This window comes from Ictalurus punctatus, chromosome 21 (assembly GCF_001660625.3).
Source record: "Ictalurus punctatus breed USDA103 chromosome 21, Coco_2.0, whole genome shotgun sequence".
In the NCBI taxonomy this organism is placed as follows: domain Eukaryota; kingdom Metazoa; phylum Chordata; class Actinopteri; order Siluriformes; family Ictaluridae; genus Ictalurus; species Ictalurus punctatus.
This window is the reverse complement of record NC_030436.2, coordinates 3,295,854-3,312,238: the sequence shown is the minus strand read 5'-3', so window position 1 is coordinate 3,312,238 and position 16,385 is coordinate 3,295,854. Positions and strand designations below refer to the sequence as shown.

General features: G+C 37.6%; 1 protein-coding gene across 2 annotated transcripts; it reads right to left on the bottom strand.

The window, feature by feature from the left end:
- Positions 1 to 258: 258 nt before the first annotated feature.
- Positions 259 to 14,534, bottom strand: slc6a1b (solute carrier family 6 member 1b). 2 transcript variants are annotated; one of them, XM_017451165.3, is made up of 15 exons: positions 14,231 to 14,534; positions 13,056 to 13,409; positions 11,768 to 11,899; positions 11,449 to 11,549; positions 10,520 to 10,629; positions 10,110 to 10,242; positions 9,775 to 9,909; positions 9,047 to 9,150; positions 8,693 to 8,817; positions 7,538 to 7,650; positions 7,234 to 7,365; positions 2,979 to 3,081; positions 1,862 to 1,962; positions 1,598 to 1,765; positions 259 to 1,075 (listed from the first exon to the last, which is right to left on the bottom strand). In XM_017451165.3, exons 2-15 carry the CDS (start codon positions 13,288 to 13,290, stop codon positions 968 to 970), a joined length of 1,800 nt encoding a protein of 599 aa, XP_017306654.2. In that variant the 5' UTR covers positions 13,291 to 13,409; positions 14,231 to 14,534; the 3' UTR covers positions 259 to 967. The 2 variants fall into 2 exon arrangements, with proteins under 2 accessions (XP_017306654.2, XP_053530086.1); XM_053674111.1 differs by lacking the exon at positions 14,231 to 14,534 and having other exon boundaries at positions 13,056 to 13,545.
- Positions 14,535 to 16,385: the final 1,851 nt, after the last annotated feature.

The following is a 16,385-nucleotide window of genomic DNA, read 5'->3' as shown; positions in this document are numbered from 1 at the left end:
CATGGATCATATTGGCATCATTTAAAAGCATTGTCAGCGATTTTGGTGGAAGCTGGCTAGAGCCAGCTGTTTCAAATCAAAATCCAAACAAGAAGAGTTATTTAAGATTTATCGCCAAAGCCACGCACCTACAACACATGCTAGAGTGCCTGAATGCTCATGAAAGTGAGGGAGCTTTCGGACAACATGACTGACAGGAATGTAGAAACACCTCCTATCCTGATTGGTTGAATATTAATGGATACATTATCCCCCCCCCCCCCCCCCCCCATTTACAGATCAATGACAGCTGCTGGAATGTGACAAGAACTTTACCCAATATGACAAGTGTTCTGGTGTAAAAATCACTGACCACACCTTTAATTTTCAGTACCCACCCAGGTAAAACTAATCCAGCTTGATTAGGCGTTTGGGATAATAAAAACAGTAGGAGTCTCTTTTCATAACCTTTCACACAGGCCATGAGGACCAGCTATATGCTCCCATAATGGCCACTGCTCAAAACTGGACATGATGCAGTTCATCATATTTGTCATATTTTTGCCAACTAACTTCATTCATATTTTTTTTATATGTCTTCAAATACAATCAAATACAATTTGATTCTATTCTAAGATCTTTATACAATATCTTAACATAATTACATAAGGTAAATATATATATCGAATTAGCACAGTAGTGTTCAATCACATTGGGATCCAAACAGTAATTGTTACAATGTTACATTTTGGAAAGACTAATATATTGCATATGCAATACGAACTAGCACTAGATCATCGCTGGATCGTTGTTGTTTTTTTTTCTTTTTCATACACACATTAAAATTTTCAAACAGTTGTAATCTGGTTGGTTACATTTTTCCCCTGGAGGTAGGTGATTATATTTTAGACATAGAAGTCCCTGCTAGCGTTCAACCTTGATTACTTGGTTTCATTTTTGTTCCGTAGGGCCTGCAATGTCCAGGGTTTTAGATGTATGCCTCGTCGTTGACTGCGTTCACACTCTCGGGTTGCTGCTCGGGCCCATTCTCTTGGCTTTTGACCAGAACCGTAGGCTGAAGCATTATCCGGAGACGCTGGGAAATTCAAAGAAGTGGGGAAAAAGAAAATCATTTTTTCCCCCTCCCTGCTGTGCAAATGCAGTTGTCAAAGGGGGAGGCTCAAAGCAGCAAAACTACAAAATCAACATGCTGATTGATTAGCCAATCAAGCTGTAATTGAAGCTAACTCCTGACTTTTCACCTCCCTGTGGTGATTTGCTGATTCAAGTGTGCCTATCTCACATGCTGCCAGTATAAGCTCAGACCTGAACGCTTTGTTCATAATTGCTAGTTTTGAATGCCTATTTCCAGAAGCGTCTCGGTGCAAAAGCATGCAAAGCACCGCTTTGGTTTTCTTTGTGTAGACGCTTCATCTGAAATGTCTAATTTATCCAATCAGCCCTGCATTCACTGAGCGGAATGCAAATTATCTGTACTAGATCAGATTCCAGAAGAAAGCCAGCATTATCATTTTCTCCAAATGTATGTCATGCGTACAGTTATCTACAGCTCGCTCACTGTATCTGCTGAGTAAATACACATCCATTTTAACCTTACCTCTTTGTAGGAGCCTTTTAACGTTAAGAACATGTAGCCCATGTAGCCAGGAATGAGGACCATAGAAGACAAGGCCATGCACCAGCCTACACCCTGTCCCCACTTTGGGAACACGTAATTATTCATGGTCAGGGGAACCATCTGGATCGCACTGAACAGGAACACTCCCTAGAAATGCAAAAAGATAATAACAGCAATAATTTACTTTTAAGCTAGGAAGGATTATCCATATTATTAGCATGTATTTTGGCTTTAACTACTTACAGCCACAATCAAAGGTGTAAACACCACCCAACACAATTTCCACCAAATGCAAGGTTTGTATCCAATCATCTCTTCAAGATTTCCATAGAACTTATTGACACCTTATAGATAGACAGAAAAAAGGTAGAGCGTTAGACCACAGTGTGCAATGGTGCATCACTTAGGATTACTGTTGTGCATACAATTGGGATGTCAGCCTATGCAAATAGCAAATAATGCAGCAGTTTGCATAATCAAGCATACTATGCAAAACAATTAAGAAGGCACAGATTCATATGAAATGCTTTCAAATGTAGAAGTGAATCTGGCAGTGAGATTAGCATGAATTAAATGGATATTCTAGCGTAATGAGGTGTGTCGTGTGAGGATTCTAAGATCACGGTGGACGATGAACTGAACCTGTCGACTGAGTTTTCGTTGTAAATTGTATGTAATAAAATCACAACTGCAATGTAAAAATATAGTTAGCATTTTCCTCAAAAATAATAATATACTCCAATTATCTATGCACATCGATTTCTCACCAGGTAACTGTTTCGGATTTTAGTCCTGTTCTCCAAATACAAGCTATTCTAGACAATAAATTAACCAGAACTATATGACGCAAGATACGCCATCAACCAATACCATACATCATCAAAAAGAAATTATTAAAATAAAAATATTACAAGGTACAAATGATTAGAAATCTCTGAAGTTGCATAGTACTATAACATCCAGTTAGAACGGTGTTGGATGAGCAACAAAATGGATTTTATATGATAGAGGATTACCTAACTTAAGTGGTGCTGTACATATGTTCATAGTGTAATTATTTGGTCTTAAATGGACACTGTAGAATTTTTCAGCATTTCAGCAGGCTTATCATAAATAAGGAATTCTTGTAGATATATTTTATTTTCTGATAAGGTTCTATGACCTTTATGCATGCTCCTGTTGTGATATGTTTTATATTGTATTATATTAGCATAAAAGAGGTTTAATGTTCATTAAAGGAGGCAAAGCTGCTTTCATGCTGCATTCTGTGCTTGTGAATTGCTTTATATATATATATATATAAGTCCATGGCAAATTGATAACTATAAATCACTTTATCATGACATAAAGAGATGTTTACCGTAGAACCAGGATATGGAGATGCACTCAAAGAACACCAGGAAGAGCAGGCACATTCCACTGGCAGAGTAGTAATCAAAAAGCTTGAACACATAGAGGCCACCCTGTCATAAAAGAAAGACGGGTCTAAAATGTGGCTGAGAAAACATTCATACAAAACATAAACAGTACTGTGCAAAAGTCTTAGGCAAACTATTTTTTACAGTACAAACTTACAGGTATAGATTTTTATTTGATGATTTTGACATTATCGAATCATACGACAACATTTGAGATTTCTCAACATTAATTTTTCCAGCCCCAAAAAATAAAGTTACAGAAAAGTGCTTGTAAAGAAAGCAGCATATTATGTATGTTGCTGGGGTTTGCTGCAAAAATAAGAAACAAGTGCGACAGTCAAAAGGTGTGTTCGACTTCGGCTGGATGTAACCGATTGGTGAGAGTTGCCGCTTGCAGTCGGGGGAGGAGCTTAAAACAGCCGTCAATTCGGACACTTTCGACTTCCAGTAGTGACACTCGTGCGGTGTTTGCTTTCTTGATCGCAGATGAAGTGGATTAGATGTAATATTTCTCAGGTAAACAGATGTATGCATTTTACATGTAGCAACCAGAAAACCTTTTCACTGAATAGGTTAAGTTAATACAGTGCCTGTATGTACAAGAAGAAAAGTACCGACATACGCCTGTATTATTTACAAACCGATAAAGTGGGGTCTATTTTATTTTTTTTTAAATCAGTTTTATTTTGATAAACATGACACGATATAACATTAAGGCTGCATGAAAAGGGTTATAAAACGACGGATTTGTGAGCCTAAGCGGAACTGAATACGTCAGAGTAAACATGAAAAGGGTGTCATCGTTGTTGTCGGTGAGTCTGGCCAATCGTGAATAATAGCTGTGTCGTCATCAGAGCTTGTGCAGCCACTCTGGAGAAACTGCGTTGGCTGAGGAGGCCAGTTGCTCTCGTATTGATATTGAGGTACTTTGATGCCATATGTCACACTGAGATATGTCTGTGTGTCGGACAAAAATTCTAACCGGCATGCACTGCTTCAAGTCAGCCACCGATCGGTCTGCGCAGAGCAGCGTGACGTCGCACACACCCACAGTCTCCAGAAGAACCGTGTCTGGTTCTGCTCAGTAAAACCTACAGCTCGTTTCCTTATAAAACTGCACACACTGTACCTGAGACTACTATGTTTTTAAGCAAAGGGTCGACACACTAAATATTTACTTTGTTTTATTTATTACTGTTTACTCATTTTTATAGTATTTTTTTTAAATATAGAAACATTCATTTCATTATTTTTGAAGGCATGTTTACATGTTACAGCATTTCTTTGCATGCGCCTAAGACTTTTGCACAGTACTGTATATCACTATATGCTTTACCTGACGTGCAGGAGTTAGTGGTTTATACTAGAGATGCACCGATGTATCGTCCGATACCGATGAAGGCTATTTTTCACTGATTTAAAAACATCCGATGATCAGGGCCGATTACATACTGTCAATCAAAAGAGGGCGGGAAAACACGTGGATTTCGTGCTGTGTGTAAAGATGATGTCTCTTGTGTGGAATGACGACAAAACTGCAGTTTGTAATCTCTGTAATCTCTGCACTGATAAAATTTTACACCGGACGCTGCAGGAGTGAAGCGGGAGTTTTGGCGTCGATTCAATTTTTTTTTTTTTGCCACGCTGCTCGAGCTGAATTAAAGCACCAGTACACCGTTGAAAGATTTAAATGAAGACCAGTTGACAAAAAACTATATATATTGCACAGAAAAATATATTTGTAGAGTGGTATATTTCACATCCAGTTAATGTTAATACATAAAAAAGTTGATGTTATATATGACCGGTTTGATGTTTAATGATGAAGTAGAAATGCTTTTGTTTGTGGTGAGTGAATGTGAAGACTAACAGGAGTTTATTTTTTTTTATATAGATATAATTCAGTCAATTAATTCTGTTAATATGAATTAATAACATTCAATAAGTTAATAATCTTACTTTAATCTTCAGAATTGAGTTCATGTGTTCAAGTTAATTAGAGTAATGTGTTTTGTGTTTATGAGACCAGATACTGTGAAACAACGTGTTGAAATGGAGAGAATAAAGTTTTATTTGCATTTCTTTCAGAATTGTGAAATTAATTATTATTCATTTAAAAGAAGGTATAAAAGGCAGAACTGTCGGTATCGGTTATCGGCCGATATCACTCTGAATAATCGGTTATCGGTATCAACTGAGAAATTTAGCATCGGTGCATCTCTAGTTTATACTACTACAAATCACTAGTTAAAATATGGACAGTTATCTTGTGTAATATTCATTAATGGAGTCTGCGCAGTTTAATTTTAATTTGCTAAAAGAAGTAGGAGCTGAAGGAAGATCACATGCTGGAAGTGAAGTGTATCCAGTGCATGGACAGGAGCTATGCAATACATAATAGTCATTCAATATACAAGTATACAAGTTACATTTTCTGGACAATAAGTCATTCAAACGTATATGACACACTCCCTAAATTCTGACCCTTCAGAGAATGTTAATGCTAATTATCGGATAGCGAATAGCAAGTGGACAAACAACTTATTCTCCAGAAAACATGGTAAATGTGATTTATGGACAAGTGCTGTATATCAAATAAGAAGTTGAACCTTGGGAACTCATTAGTTTACCACTTCCTTTCAGACTTTCCTGTAAAACACAGAGACTTGTGCTTGTTGGAAGTGATTACATCCTATTAACAGCAGTGTGATTTACTCACCAGGTATGCTATGGACCTTGGCAAACACATACAGTACACTCAACAATCAATGAGACAGCGACATACATCGCTAAACTGTGACTGTGTTTTCACAGTTTTATCATTTGGTCTTTCTGCACCTTCCTTTAGAGCCAGAAACATAACTGTTGATTATGTGAACTATGAATTAACAGCATACAATTTGCCTGCCCAAAAACTCAAAACAAAGACGATGAAATGAGCAATTTTTATTTCCTTAGTTTGATCTGAAGTATGCTTTGGTCACTGTATAGTAGCACACTGACTGGGTAGAGCACTATTTATTTAACTGACAGACGAGATGCGCATAGACACGACCATTTATTCATTACTATGATGGACCAATTAATAGACCAATGGACTGACTCAGTTCCAGACTGAACGAAGCATGGTTTAAGCATGATGCAACTATTGTTCAGCAAAGTGAATGTCTAATAAGTTCATAAAGATTAGAACAGAGCTTTACTGAACTGACAGGTAAGGAGGGTGTTAGTCATAGATGGCCATGGGTAACTCTGAAGGCACTGGACTGATCCATAGTGCAAATGGAAGAAGTGTTCACAGGACAACCAGAGCCCAGACACCCCACAAATCTGGGCTTTATGAAATAGTGGCCAGTCATATGAAATCCTGTTTGGAGCTTGCCAAAAGACATATTGGAGCCAATATGTAGAAAAAGGTTCTTTGGTCTGATGAGACCAAAATTGGCAGAAAGTGCTATGTTTGGCAGAGCTTTAAGTTTACCCAATTTGAAAACAACTAACTACTGTCTTTTTCATTCCATGTGACATTGTGAGCTACAATGATTACCAGGCTAGCTTACTATCTTGCAGGGGAAAATATTTCCTAGCAGTAGGATACAGACAATGAATCAAAATTAATATCTAAAATTGCTGTGCCTTCAATCCAGTCCTTTTAAATTCCTGCTCTTTTGCATAGATGAATATTCTTGCTAGCTATGAAGAGTAATGAGCCATGTTTCTCAACATTATTTTGTTCATAAAAAAAAAATATGCAACATTTATTTAAAGTTTTATGTTTTTTTAAAATATAACACACATAAAGCATACTTTCTTCATAAGTACCCAACAAACCAACATGCTAACTAGAGATCTGCAAATGATATTTAAGCCACCTACATATTCAGCCTTTTCTAGTCACACACCTTTATGTAATAGCTTGAGCATACTGTAATGTTGAACTGATAACACTACAAAGCCATTAGCTCTCTCAGGGAAAATATTCGCTTGAGATGTTTATGTCCTCCAAAGCACTTAACGCACAGTGATCCTACTTAATGCAGCCTCAAGGGCTTTCAATCTGCCTGTGAGGTATTTTTTCCTGGCATATGTTTAGCGGTATCATCCCAATCATCCTTCTGCCTTTATATAGAACATAATCCATAGGATGAGTGAAAAGAGCTACTATTCAGATAATTGGCAAATTCGCTGTGCACTTACCTGCGTGATGTTTGACAGTCCGATGATATAAGACACAACGCAGACGGCAGCAATGAAAATTTCTCGTCGTCCTCGCAATAAGCGGGGAAACTCGTCCACCAACGCAGTGATGAAACCCTCTACTGTACAGAACTGTGGGAGTGAAATTCCATTATTAATCCTGTATGATTGTGAAAATAAAATGTCACTTCAAATTATTAGAACTGTCAGCATCATGGATATGCACAGCATGCAGTGTAGCAGTTAATTAATGGAAAACGGATTATCCCAGATGTGCAGTCTAATATTTCTTAACTGACTTCACCTGACTGTCAATTCCAAGCATAAGCAGCATGGAAAAGAACAGAATTGCCCAAAGTGGTGAAACGGGCAGCTGAGTAACAGCCTCTGGGTAAGCTAAAAATGCCAAGCCTGGACCTGAAAGAGGAAAAACATACTGTTTTATTAATAAAAAAATAACAAAAATATTGGAACAAAATATTGTGAACAAAGCATCCCAATATTAAAAATGAACGGAGGAAATGGAAGTGAAAAGCATGGTGAGACCAAGCAGAGTGCATCATTTTCTGTTATTTGGGGTGCTTTGTTGGGCATTATCCTCATAAACCATGGATAAACAAAACACGAGAGTTTTTGAGATGCTGTATATGATTTTTTTTTATTCATACCTGAATCATTTTTATTTCCTGTAACGTTCCAGACACCATGCTCTTCACCAAGATGACTACCACTATATAATGGGTTGTTTATAATGATTGTTCTCTCCTTTATACATTCATTCCATCTCTGTCTTTAGAGCATCACTGATTCTCTGTTTTATTTAGAAGCATAAAACCTTCGACAGTTATTGACTGTGGTAGGTAAACAATGTTTTGAAGTGTTTAAAAAGTGGCACTAAGTATGGATCTGTGATTCTAAAGTCTGTCTGCACCTGACACACAAGGTACTAAGCTGTAATCACTGGCTTATGAGGTTATAACATAGGCTCGATTTATAGACTCCTTCCTGTAGCCTATAAATCTTTTTTTTTTTTTTTGCTGCTTAAATCCATGTAATTCCTTTTTCTTTTTTGTCTAACATGACAGCAAAGCAATATCTAACTCAAAGTATTATTTAGGCTCGTTATCATAGTTACAGTACACGAGGAACACTCTTTTAGAAGTTATCATATTTTATTGATCATATATTTTTGTGTAATCAACATTAGAGCATCGTAATTTAAGAAAATAGCAAACACCTGTCAGCTAATCAGAAACAGCTATTTATCATAGCCATGGTATAGTTCTTATTATTACATATTGAGTTAGATTATGCTATATAAGCCTTGCTTATATGCTAATTACTATCTAGTTGTCATCCAGCGCGACTGATTTTTGACATCGTGCCAAATCCAGAGGCTAATTTAATTTCTGAAAATAATCCCCAGCACATGTGAGCAACCGATATAAATCCCAGTTACCTGATGCAGCTACATCGGCAATAGACCGCTTTGTGATATGAGCCATGAAGCCCACAATAGAGAAAATGACAAATCCAGCAAACATGCTGGTGAAGGAGTTGATGCAGCATACAATGATGGCGTCCCTGTAGAATACACAAAAGGATATTATCTAGGGTTATTATATTGATCTCTCATCCAAAAAACATTGACGAGTACTCATGCAGTCCATACTGTAAGTGCCAGTGGTGTTTCTGATCTGAAGGGTCAACCTCAAACATTGATGGTTATATTGCTTTATAGAGAAGGCTGTTTTTTCTACTGAAAGGTCTGACAATTGAATGCCTGTTGTTAAGTCATGTAATTGCTCCATACTTGTAAACGTTGTTGTTGAAGGGGTTGTAGCTCCCAAGCGCGATCAGAGACCCGAGGCCGAGTCCGTAAGAGAAGAAAATCTGAGTGGCAGCATCAAGCCACACCTGAGAATCATGAGTGAGACACGGAAAAGTGTCAAATTATATTCTTGTCAGTATGCGTGTCTGAGTCAGTCCAGAATTATATGTGTAGCTTTTTTTTATATATATTTAGAAATATTATTAAATGAATTTCCTTTGGCATTGTGAATTTCTCTATCACTCTCTCCCTCTCTGATCTGTCAATCATTTTGAAGGAGCCATGGCCTCAGTGACTGTCAGTTTCTGTATGTCAGTCTGTCTCAAAGAGGTGTGGCCTCTGCATCTGTCATTCACTGAGGAGGTGTGGCCTCTGAATCTGTCAGTCACTCTGAAGGGGACATGACCTCTGTATCTGTTAGTCATTGTGAAGGGGGTACGGCCTCTGCATCTTTCTGTCACTGTGATAGAGGTGTGGCCTCAGAGCTCGTCAGTCCCAGTGTGGGGGCGTGGCCTCTGCATCTGTCCGTCTCTGTGAAGGAGATGTGGCCTCAGCACTTGTCAGTCCCTATCAAGGAGACATGACCTCTTACTCCTCAAAGCTAACTCTGTAATAAAAAAATCTATCTATCTATCTATCTATCCATCTATCTATCTATCTGTTTATCTGTCTGTCTATCTATCTATCTAGTCAAATTGCATGGGACATACTTCTGACTCCTTCAGCTTTTCAAAGTTAGGTGTGACATAGAACTGAATGCCCTCTCTAGCTCCAGGCAGTGTAACTCCACGGAAGAACAGGATAAGCAGCATGAAGTAAGGGTATGTGGCTGAAAAATAGACCACCTAAAAACAGACATACAGTGCATTAGAGAGGTTAAGAGCTACTTATTTTTCAAGAGCTGGTTGTTTGTTGTCTGAGTGTTAATCAATAGCATGCAGACAGAAGATGTTCATAACACAGATCAACATATTTCTAACATCCCAGAAATACTCACGCATAAACCCCCGTACTGACAAGATGCAAAACATTGTTGTATTCTTACCTTTCCTGTCCAACCCACACCTTTCCAGATACAAAAGTAGACCAGGACCCATGCGATGGCCAGTGTTATTGCCAGTGGCACTCTGATCTCCCCTGGTTTTTCCAGACCATCCGTAAGCTGATGCACATTCCGTCTAAGGGCCACAGGAAAACATTATTACTGTTGAAAGCATCTGACCTCAGACAAACTGTTATTGATAGAAGCTATTCCACTTAGTCAAAACACTGCCTTCATTCTTGATGCCCGTCATGTCAGCAAGAGCTGTCCGACGGCCAAACGGACACAATTGTTGCATTTTTGTGCAAATAACACTGGTCCTTTTTAGAAAGCCGGGGACAAAAGGATGGCGTTTTAGCATGCAAACGAGAGTCCTGAATGCCAGAACAGTTCCAGTGAGTGCATGCCCTTACTCCCAAAACTCCACGACGGCGCTGGTCATGTTAGACGTGTTTGCCAAGCTGTAGTTGGAAAAGCATTGCTCTGTATTCCAGGGGTTGTTGCAGGATTTCCATGGGAGCTCCTGAAATAGGGCAATGTTTTATTTAATGAGCTAAGATTTCAGAAATATTAGGATGGCTGTCAATTTATTTCTATTATACATATTACACTATAATAGATCATTGCATAATTTGAGGACATTTAATCAATAACAGGACTATAATTATAATCTGGATTTGTTTTCTTAATATTTCAGTCATTTAGTCAATAAGACTAAATAACATGGTTTTATTACACTTTATTCATTTTAACACTTTATAAAAACATAAAACAGCTTTTTATTCAATACTGTACACTACAAGCCTATGTTCATTCAAATGGATAACATTTCAAAGTAAAATAACGTTGTTCTTTTGACACATTTAAATGCCAAATGAAAAAAAACAACAACTATATAATAAACAAATAGATGTAACAAGATATTAACCAGTCTACTCTGTGTAGTGATCTTTAGTTTTGCCAGTGAAGCCAAATAATCTTAATTTTAAACAATGTTAAAACATTAATGATGATTTAGTGATTTTAATGCACCAGAGTCAATAAACATCTCACATTACCCAATTAGCTTTTTATTAGGTGTATTACTAATTGAGCCCAAATGTCATGTACATTGTATGTAGTCTCTTGTTTGTACACAAGACTAAGTACAATAGAGTTATTTGTTTGCTTTTTTTTTTTTTTTTTTTTTTGTGCAATGTCTCCATTGTATATTGATTTGCACCTGGGCTAGCTAAAACATTTCATTATACTGTACACCTGTGTATATTACACCTGTGTACGTCTAATGACGCAAATGTTGATTCATTGTGATATAATTATGCTATAGGACATCTGTGCTTACTGTAGTGAAGGAGTTGTATAGATAGTAAATGGCCCAGGAAATGATGACAATATAGTAGATGTTAAGCCAGAAGGATAGAACTGCTGCCGCCAGGCCGACACCTGTGAGCACAAACCAGAAATGTGGTATAATAAAAATATGAATTATAAATCTGCCGTCTAGCAGCACTCTGACTGTTACATTCTTTCCATGCTTAAATGGCAGGAATTTACTAGTATTCTGTACAAACCAACAAACAAACAAAATGCTTCATTGACTTAGACAATGGGAGTTGATGAGGGTTTAGATCCGGCTTGTAGATTTGTCTGGTCATGATTACCTTTGAACATGGGAGCCAGTTTCCACACTCCAAGGCCACCGATGGAGGTGTACTGACCGAGAGAACACTCAAGGAGAAACAAGGGCATACCAGCGAATATGAGTGTCAAAAAATATGGAATCAAGAAGGCTCCTAAAGAAAACAATTTTAAAAAGATTAGAATTTTTTCTTCAATTACATTCTAAAATTATAAGGATATATTAATTAATCAAACTACTGATAAAAAAATTTGATTAACCGTTAAAGGGCATCATTCAGATTAACTCATTATTCTGAACTTAAATTATTTACATTTTTTTAACCAATATATATATATATATATATATATATATATATATATATATATATATATATATATATATATATATATATATATATATATAAAATCTTGATTAATAAGAAAAAAATACAATAACAAAGAAAAAATACAAAAAGTACACAAAAATGAGTGACAGTCTAATTATTAAATACACAATTAATCTATAAACATTGCTTACTTATTAATCATAAATATACAGAAAATAATTAAATAAAAAAATTATAAACATAAAAACCAAAAAAGTCACAAATTAATCACGATTCAACCATCATTATTATTATTAGCATTATTATTATTATTATTATTATTATTATTATTATTATTATTATTGTTGTTGTTGTTAAAGAAGTTAAAATGAGTGACAGTGACACACATTTCTTTAATCTATATACATTAGTGTAGTTATTATTAATAATAACAATTTTAAAAAGTCACAAATAATTCCAAAATTATACTTCTACTCGGCTACTACTACTACTACTACTACCACTAATAATAATAATAATAACAACAACAACAACAACAAAACAACAACAATAATTCTAATAATAATAATACATTTTTTATTATGAAAAAACTATAATAATAACAACAACAACAACAATAATAATTCTAATATTGATAATAATAATCCTAATAATTTTTTTAATGGAAACTATCATAATAATAATAACAACAACAACAACAACAACAATAATAATAATATTGCTAATAATAATTCTAATAATATTTTTTATGGAAAACTATAATAATAACATCATCATCATCATCATCAACAACAACAACAACAACGACAACAACAACAACAACAACAATATTAATAATAATAATTCTAATAATATTTCTTATTATGAAAACTATAATAATAATAATAATAATAATAATAATAATAATAATAATAATAATAATGATGATGATGATGATGATGATTGTTCTTGTTTTTCTTATTAAGACAGCTGCGGTGTTTACCTCCTCCGTTCTTGCCGCACAGATAAGGGAACCTCCAGACATTTCCGAGCCCGATGGCGTAACCGACGCACGAGAGCAGAAAGTCGAACTTGCCGCCCCATGTTTCCCGTTCCGGAAGCTCTTTTTTCTTCTGCACTTTGACCACCAGAGTCTTGGGCTTGTCGTTGGCCGCGGGCGCCGCGTTGACCTCTGTTAGGACGTGTCCGTCTGAGGCTTTCGCGCCGTTCGTGGCCATGTCGCGCGGCTTGGCGGAGCTCCTGGCGCCCGGACGCGAGACTTCGGCACCGCTCCACGCGGACAGCAGCTTCGCGGCTCCGTGCCCCCAAAAACAAACTAGACTCGGGCGGCGGAAATCTAGGACCAACACAATTTAATCAGCGACCCAATTTCTGAAAACTGGAATTCATCTAAAGCTTCTATCCCCAAATAAACATCTCAAGTGGCTCATTAACGCGATTCCTTCCCGCCGCGCGCACTCGCCTGACGCTCGAGCGAGTGTGACGCGACGCCGTGTACTGTAGGTCCAGAGATACGCGGGCTGCGTGTCAATCGGGACTACTTTAATAGGCTAGTGGGTGAAATGTCTTACTAATCTGCCATAACGTGGAAACTTATAGCCTAGTCTCGTGTTATTTTGACACTATTTAGTAGCCTAGGGAAGAGCACGATTTGGGACGCAGCCTGGGATACGCGCGCACTTTTACGGCAGCTAGATTTCAAGCGCACGCGCCACAAATGAGGCATGAACATACATGAACACTGGAAGAATTATGAAGAAAAAAAAAAAATAGTTATGATAGGGTCGGATTTTATAAGCATTGAATTTAATATTCCAGTAAAAGTGAAATTATAATTTCAGGTTAGTAAGATATTTACGCACATAAAAGCAGAGTCATAAATGCAGTTAAATTTTTGCCATTTCTGGTTTAGCTTTAAAAGCTTTAAAATTAACTGGAGGTCATGAAAATAAAAAATGCTTTGTCTCGTTATAATAAATAAAATAATAATCCCTTATGGAAGTTGAATGGGAAAAGTTATAATAAAAACATGCATGCACCATTTTCTTATTCCCCAACTTAAATTCCTTTCATTATATTACTCACTACATGACAACTCAGGTTGCTCCGATTGCCTAAACAGTCCATAAATGAAGAGCTGAAGTGAAATCTGCTTACATTTAACCGGATTGTCCGTCCAGACCTTCCGTCTGATTATTCCTACTGAAGGTAAGCAAAGCCAAGTGTTTCCATAAAGCAAAAAGATCAAAAATGTGTTTATCCTGATGTACAAAATGAGAAAAAGCCCAGACAGAGATGAATCCTGGAGCAGCAGCAACACCAACTAAAGCATCAGGCAGCAGAGAGGAGGAAGATGATGGTGATGCTGATCCTCCACCTTCATCCGCTGAGCTCCAATGAAAAAGTGAGGGTGAAATCTCGCCAAGTCCAACATCTCCAGCGCTGACATCATACTGGAGCATCTTCACAGTCCCCGGCTTTTTATACAGGCTGAAGATTGTGTGTGTGTGTGTGTGTGTGTGTGTGTGTGTGTGGGGGGGGGGGGGGGGGGGGGGGGGGGTTGTATAAAATGTGTGTTTGTTTTTTGCCATCAGTTGAAAGAGGGCCATTTGTTTCTATTCATCTGTTTCCTCTATTTTTATGAACACCTCAATGTTCAAGTGCAACAGTTTAACATTGGCTTAGTTATGTTGCTAAAGACAGAGAATTACCCACTTTAGATTACCTAACAGCCAGTTCAGTGTGTCAGAACAATTACTTTTCCCAGCTTGACATTATGCCCATCATTGTTTGTGCCAACGCTTGTCTTTGCCCTCCCCCCAAACCAAAACTTGATAGCACAGTGCTTGCTAAAAAAAAAACAAAAAAAAAAAAACCCGAATTTATTCTGGCTGAACCAACAAATGCCAAAGTGGCAGATTCGGAAGATGACGGCAATCGTGTGGCGGATTCTGCAAAGCAGTGATAAGGGGACAAGTCAATAAAAGTGAAGTCTGGGGGTGAGAGATAAACCAAAGACTAGGTTTATAATCTTCTTAGCTGGCTGCCTTCCAAAAATAAAATTCCCATTTGGAGAGAACCAAAAGAATATTTGCTCTATAGTCTTCAACCCCCACACTGTAATAAATTAGCGGTTTCCCAAGAAAGCACGGATGACGGATGAACAGCAAGCAACTGTATTGCTCTACAAATCGATGTGTTTATGACCTTCCATTATGCAGCATATGCAGAAATGTTCATATTAGAAGTTGGTTTCGTATGTTGTTATAACCCACACATCAGTGGCCAACATCAGTTATAGTTGTGTGCTAGTGGCCAGAATCCATGCCAAACACTGAGTATCCTTAATCCTCAAAATCCTCATAGGTCATCTCATTTAACATTTTTCATTGTATTTCATATGTAAAATGTCCTAATTAAAGCTAGAAGTGCAGAAGCCCTCATATCGCTACTTAGAAATACGACAGCTACCAACATTTGACAGTGAAGAGTAAGGCATGATTGCTCTAAGTGGCATAAAGCCAGCCACTGCATCATGACACTGATGTTCATGCGACATCAATGAAGAACTGGAACCTCATATTGCTCATGGCCCTCCCTGTATACATGAGCTATAGCATTTGCCTGCAAATGACTAGTGTTGCTCTGATTCTTTCCACCCATAAGGCTGGGCATTTACTTTGTCCTGGACTCACAGCCATTGACTCAAACTGACAATTTCGAAAACAATAGTATGAAACCTAGACAGTTGTACCACTTGGGAGATCTATGACACTTTTTTTAAATACAAATTGGCATGTTTTCTTAAAAGATGGGATGGCAAGTGTGAATTCTGGGATAAAATCCATCCATCTTCTACCGCTTACTCCTTTTCCGGTTCACAGGGAACCTGGAGCCTATCCCAGGGAGCATCGGGCACGAGGCGGGGTACAACCTGGACAGGGTGTCAGTTGGGATAAAATCATTAGGGGAAAATACATTCTCATGTCAGTGGTTTCTCAGTGTTAGATGAAGATTCTTTGCATTGTGATTAATTGTGCTTAACATTTTTAAGTCTTTAAACAAGCTTCAAGGTTCAGTGAGGTGCATCCAGGAAAGCGTAGAACCATGGCCTGCCATGTCGTTTTCAGGACAGCTCACCTGCCATTGGTCTCCACCTGGCACCAATTTCTCACCTTTGGCTCCAAGAAACTGTAGCATGCACAGTGGCCACACCCGGGCACACTGTTTTGGCAGGTGGGCTAAGCCAGGTGAGGGTAGCCAGCGGGTCTCAAACCTTTGAGGATTATATGATATGCCTACCCCAGCATGC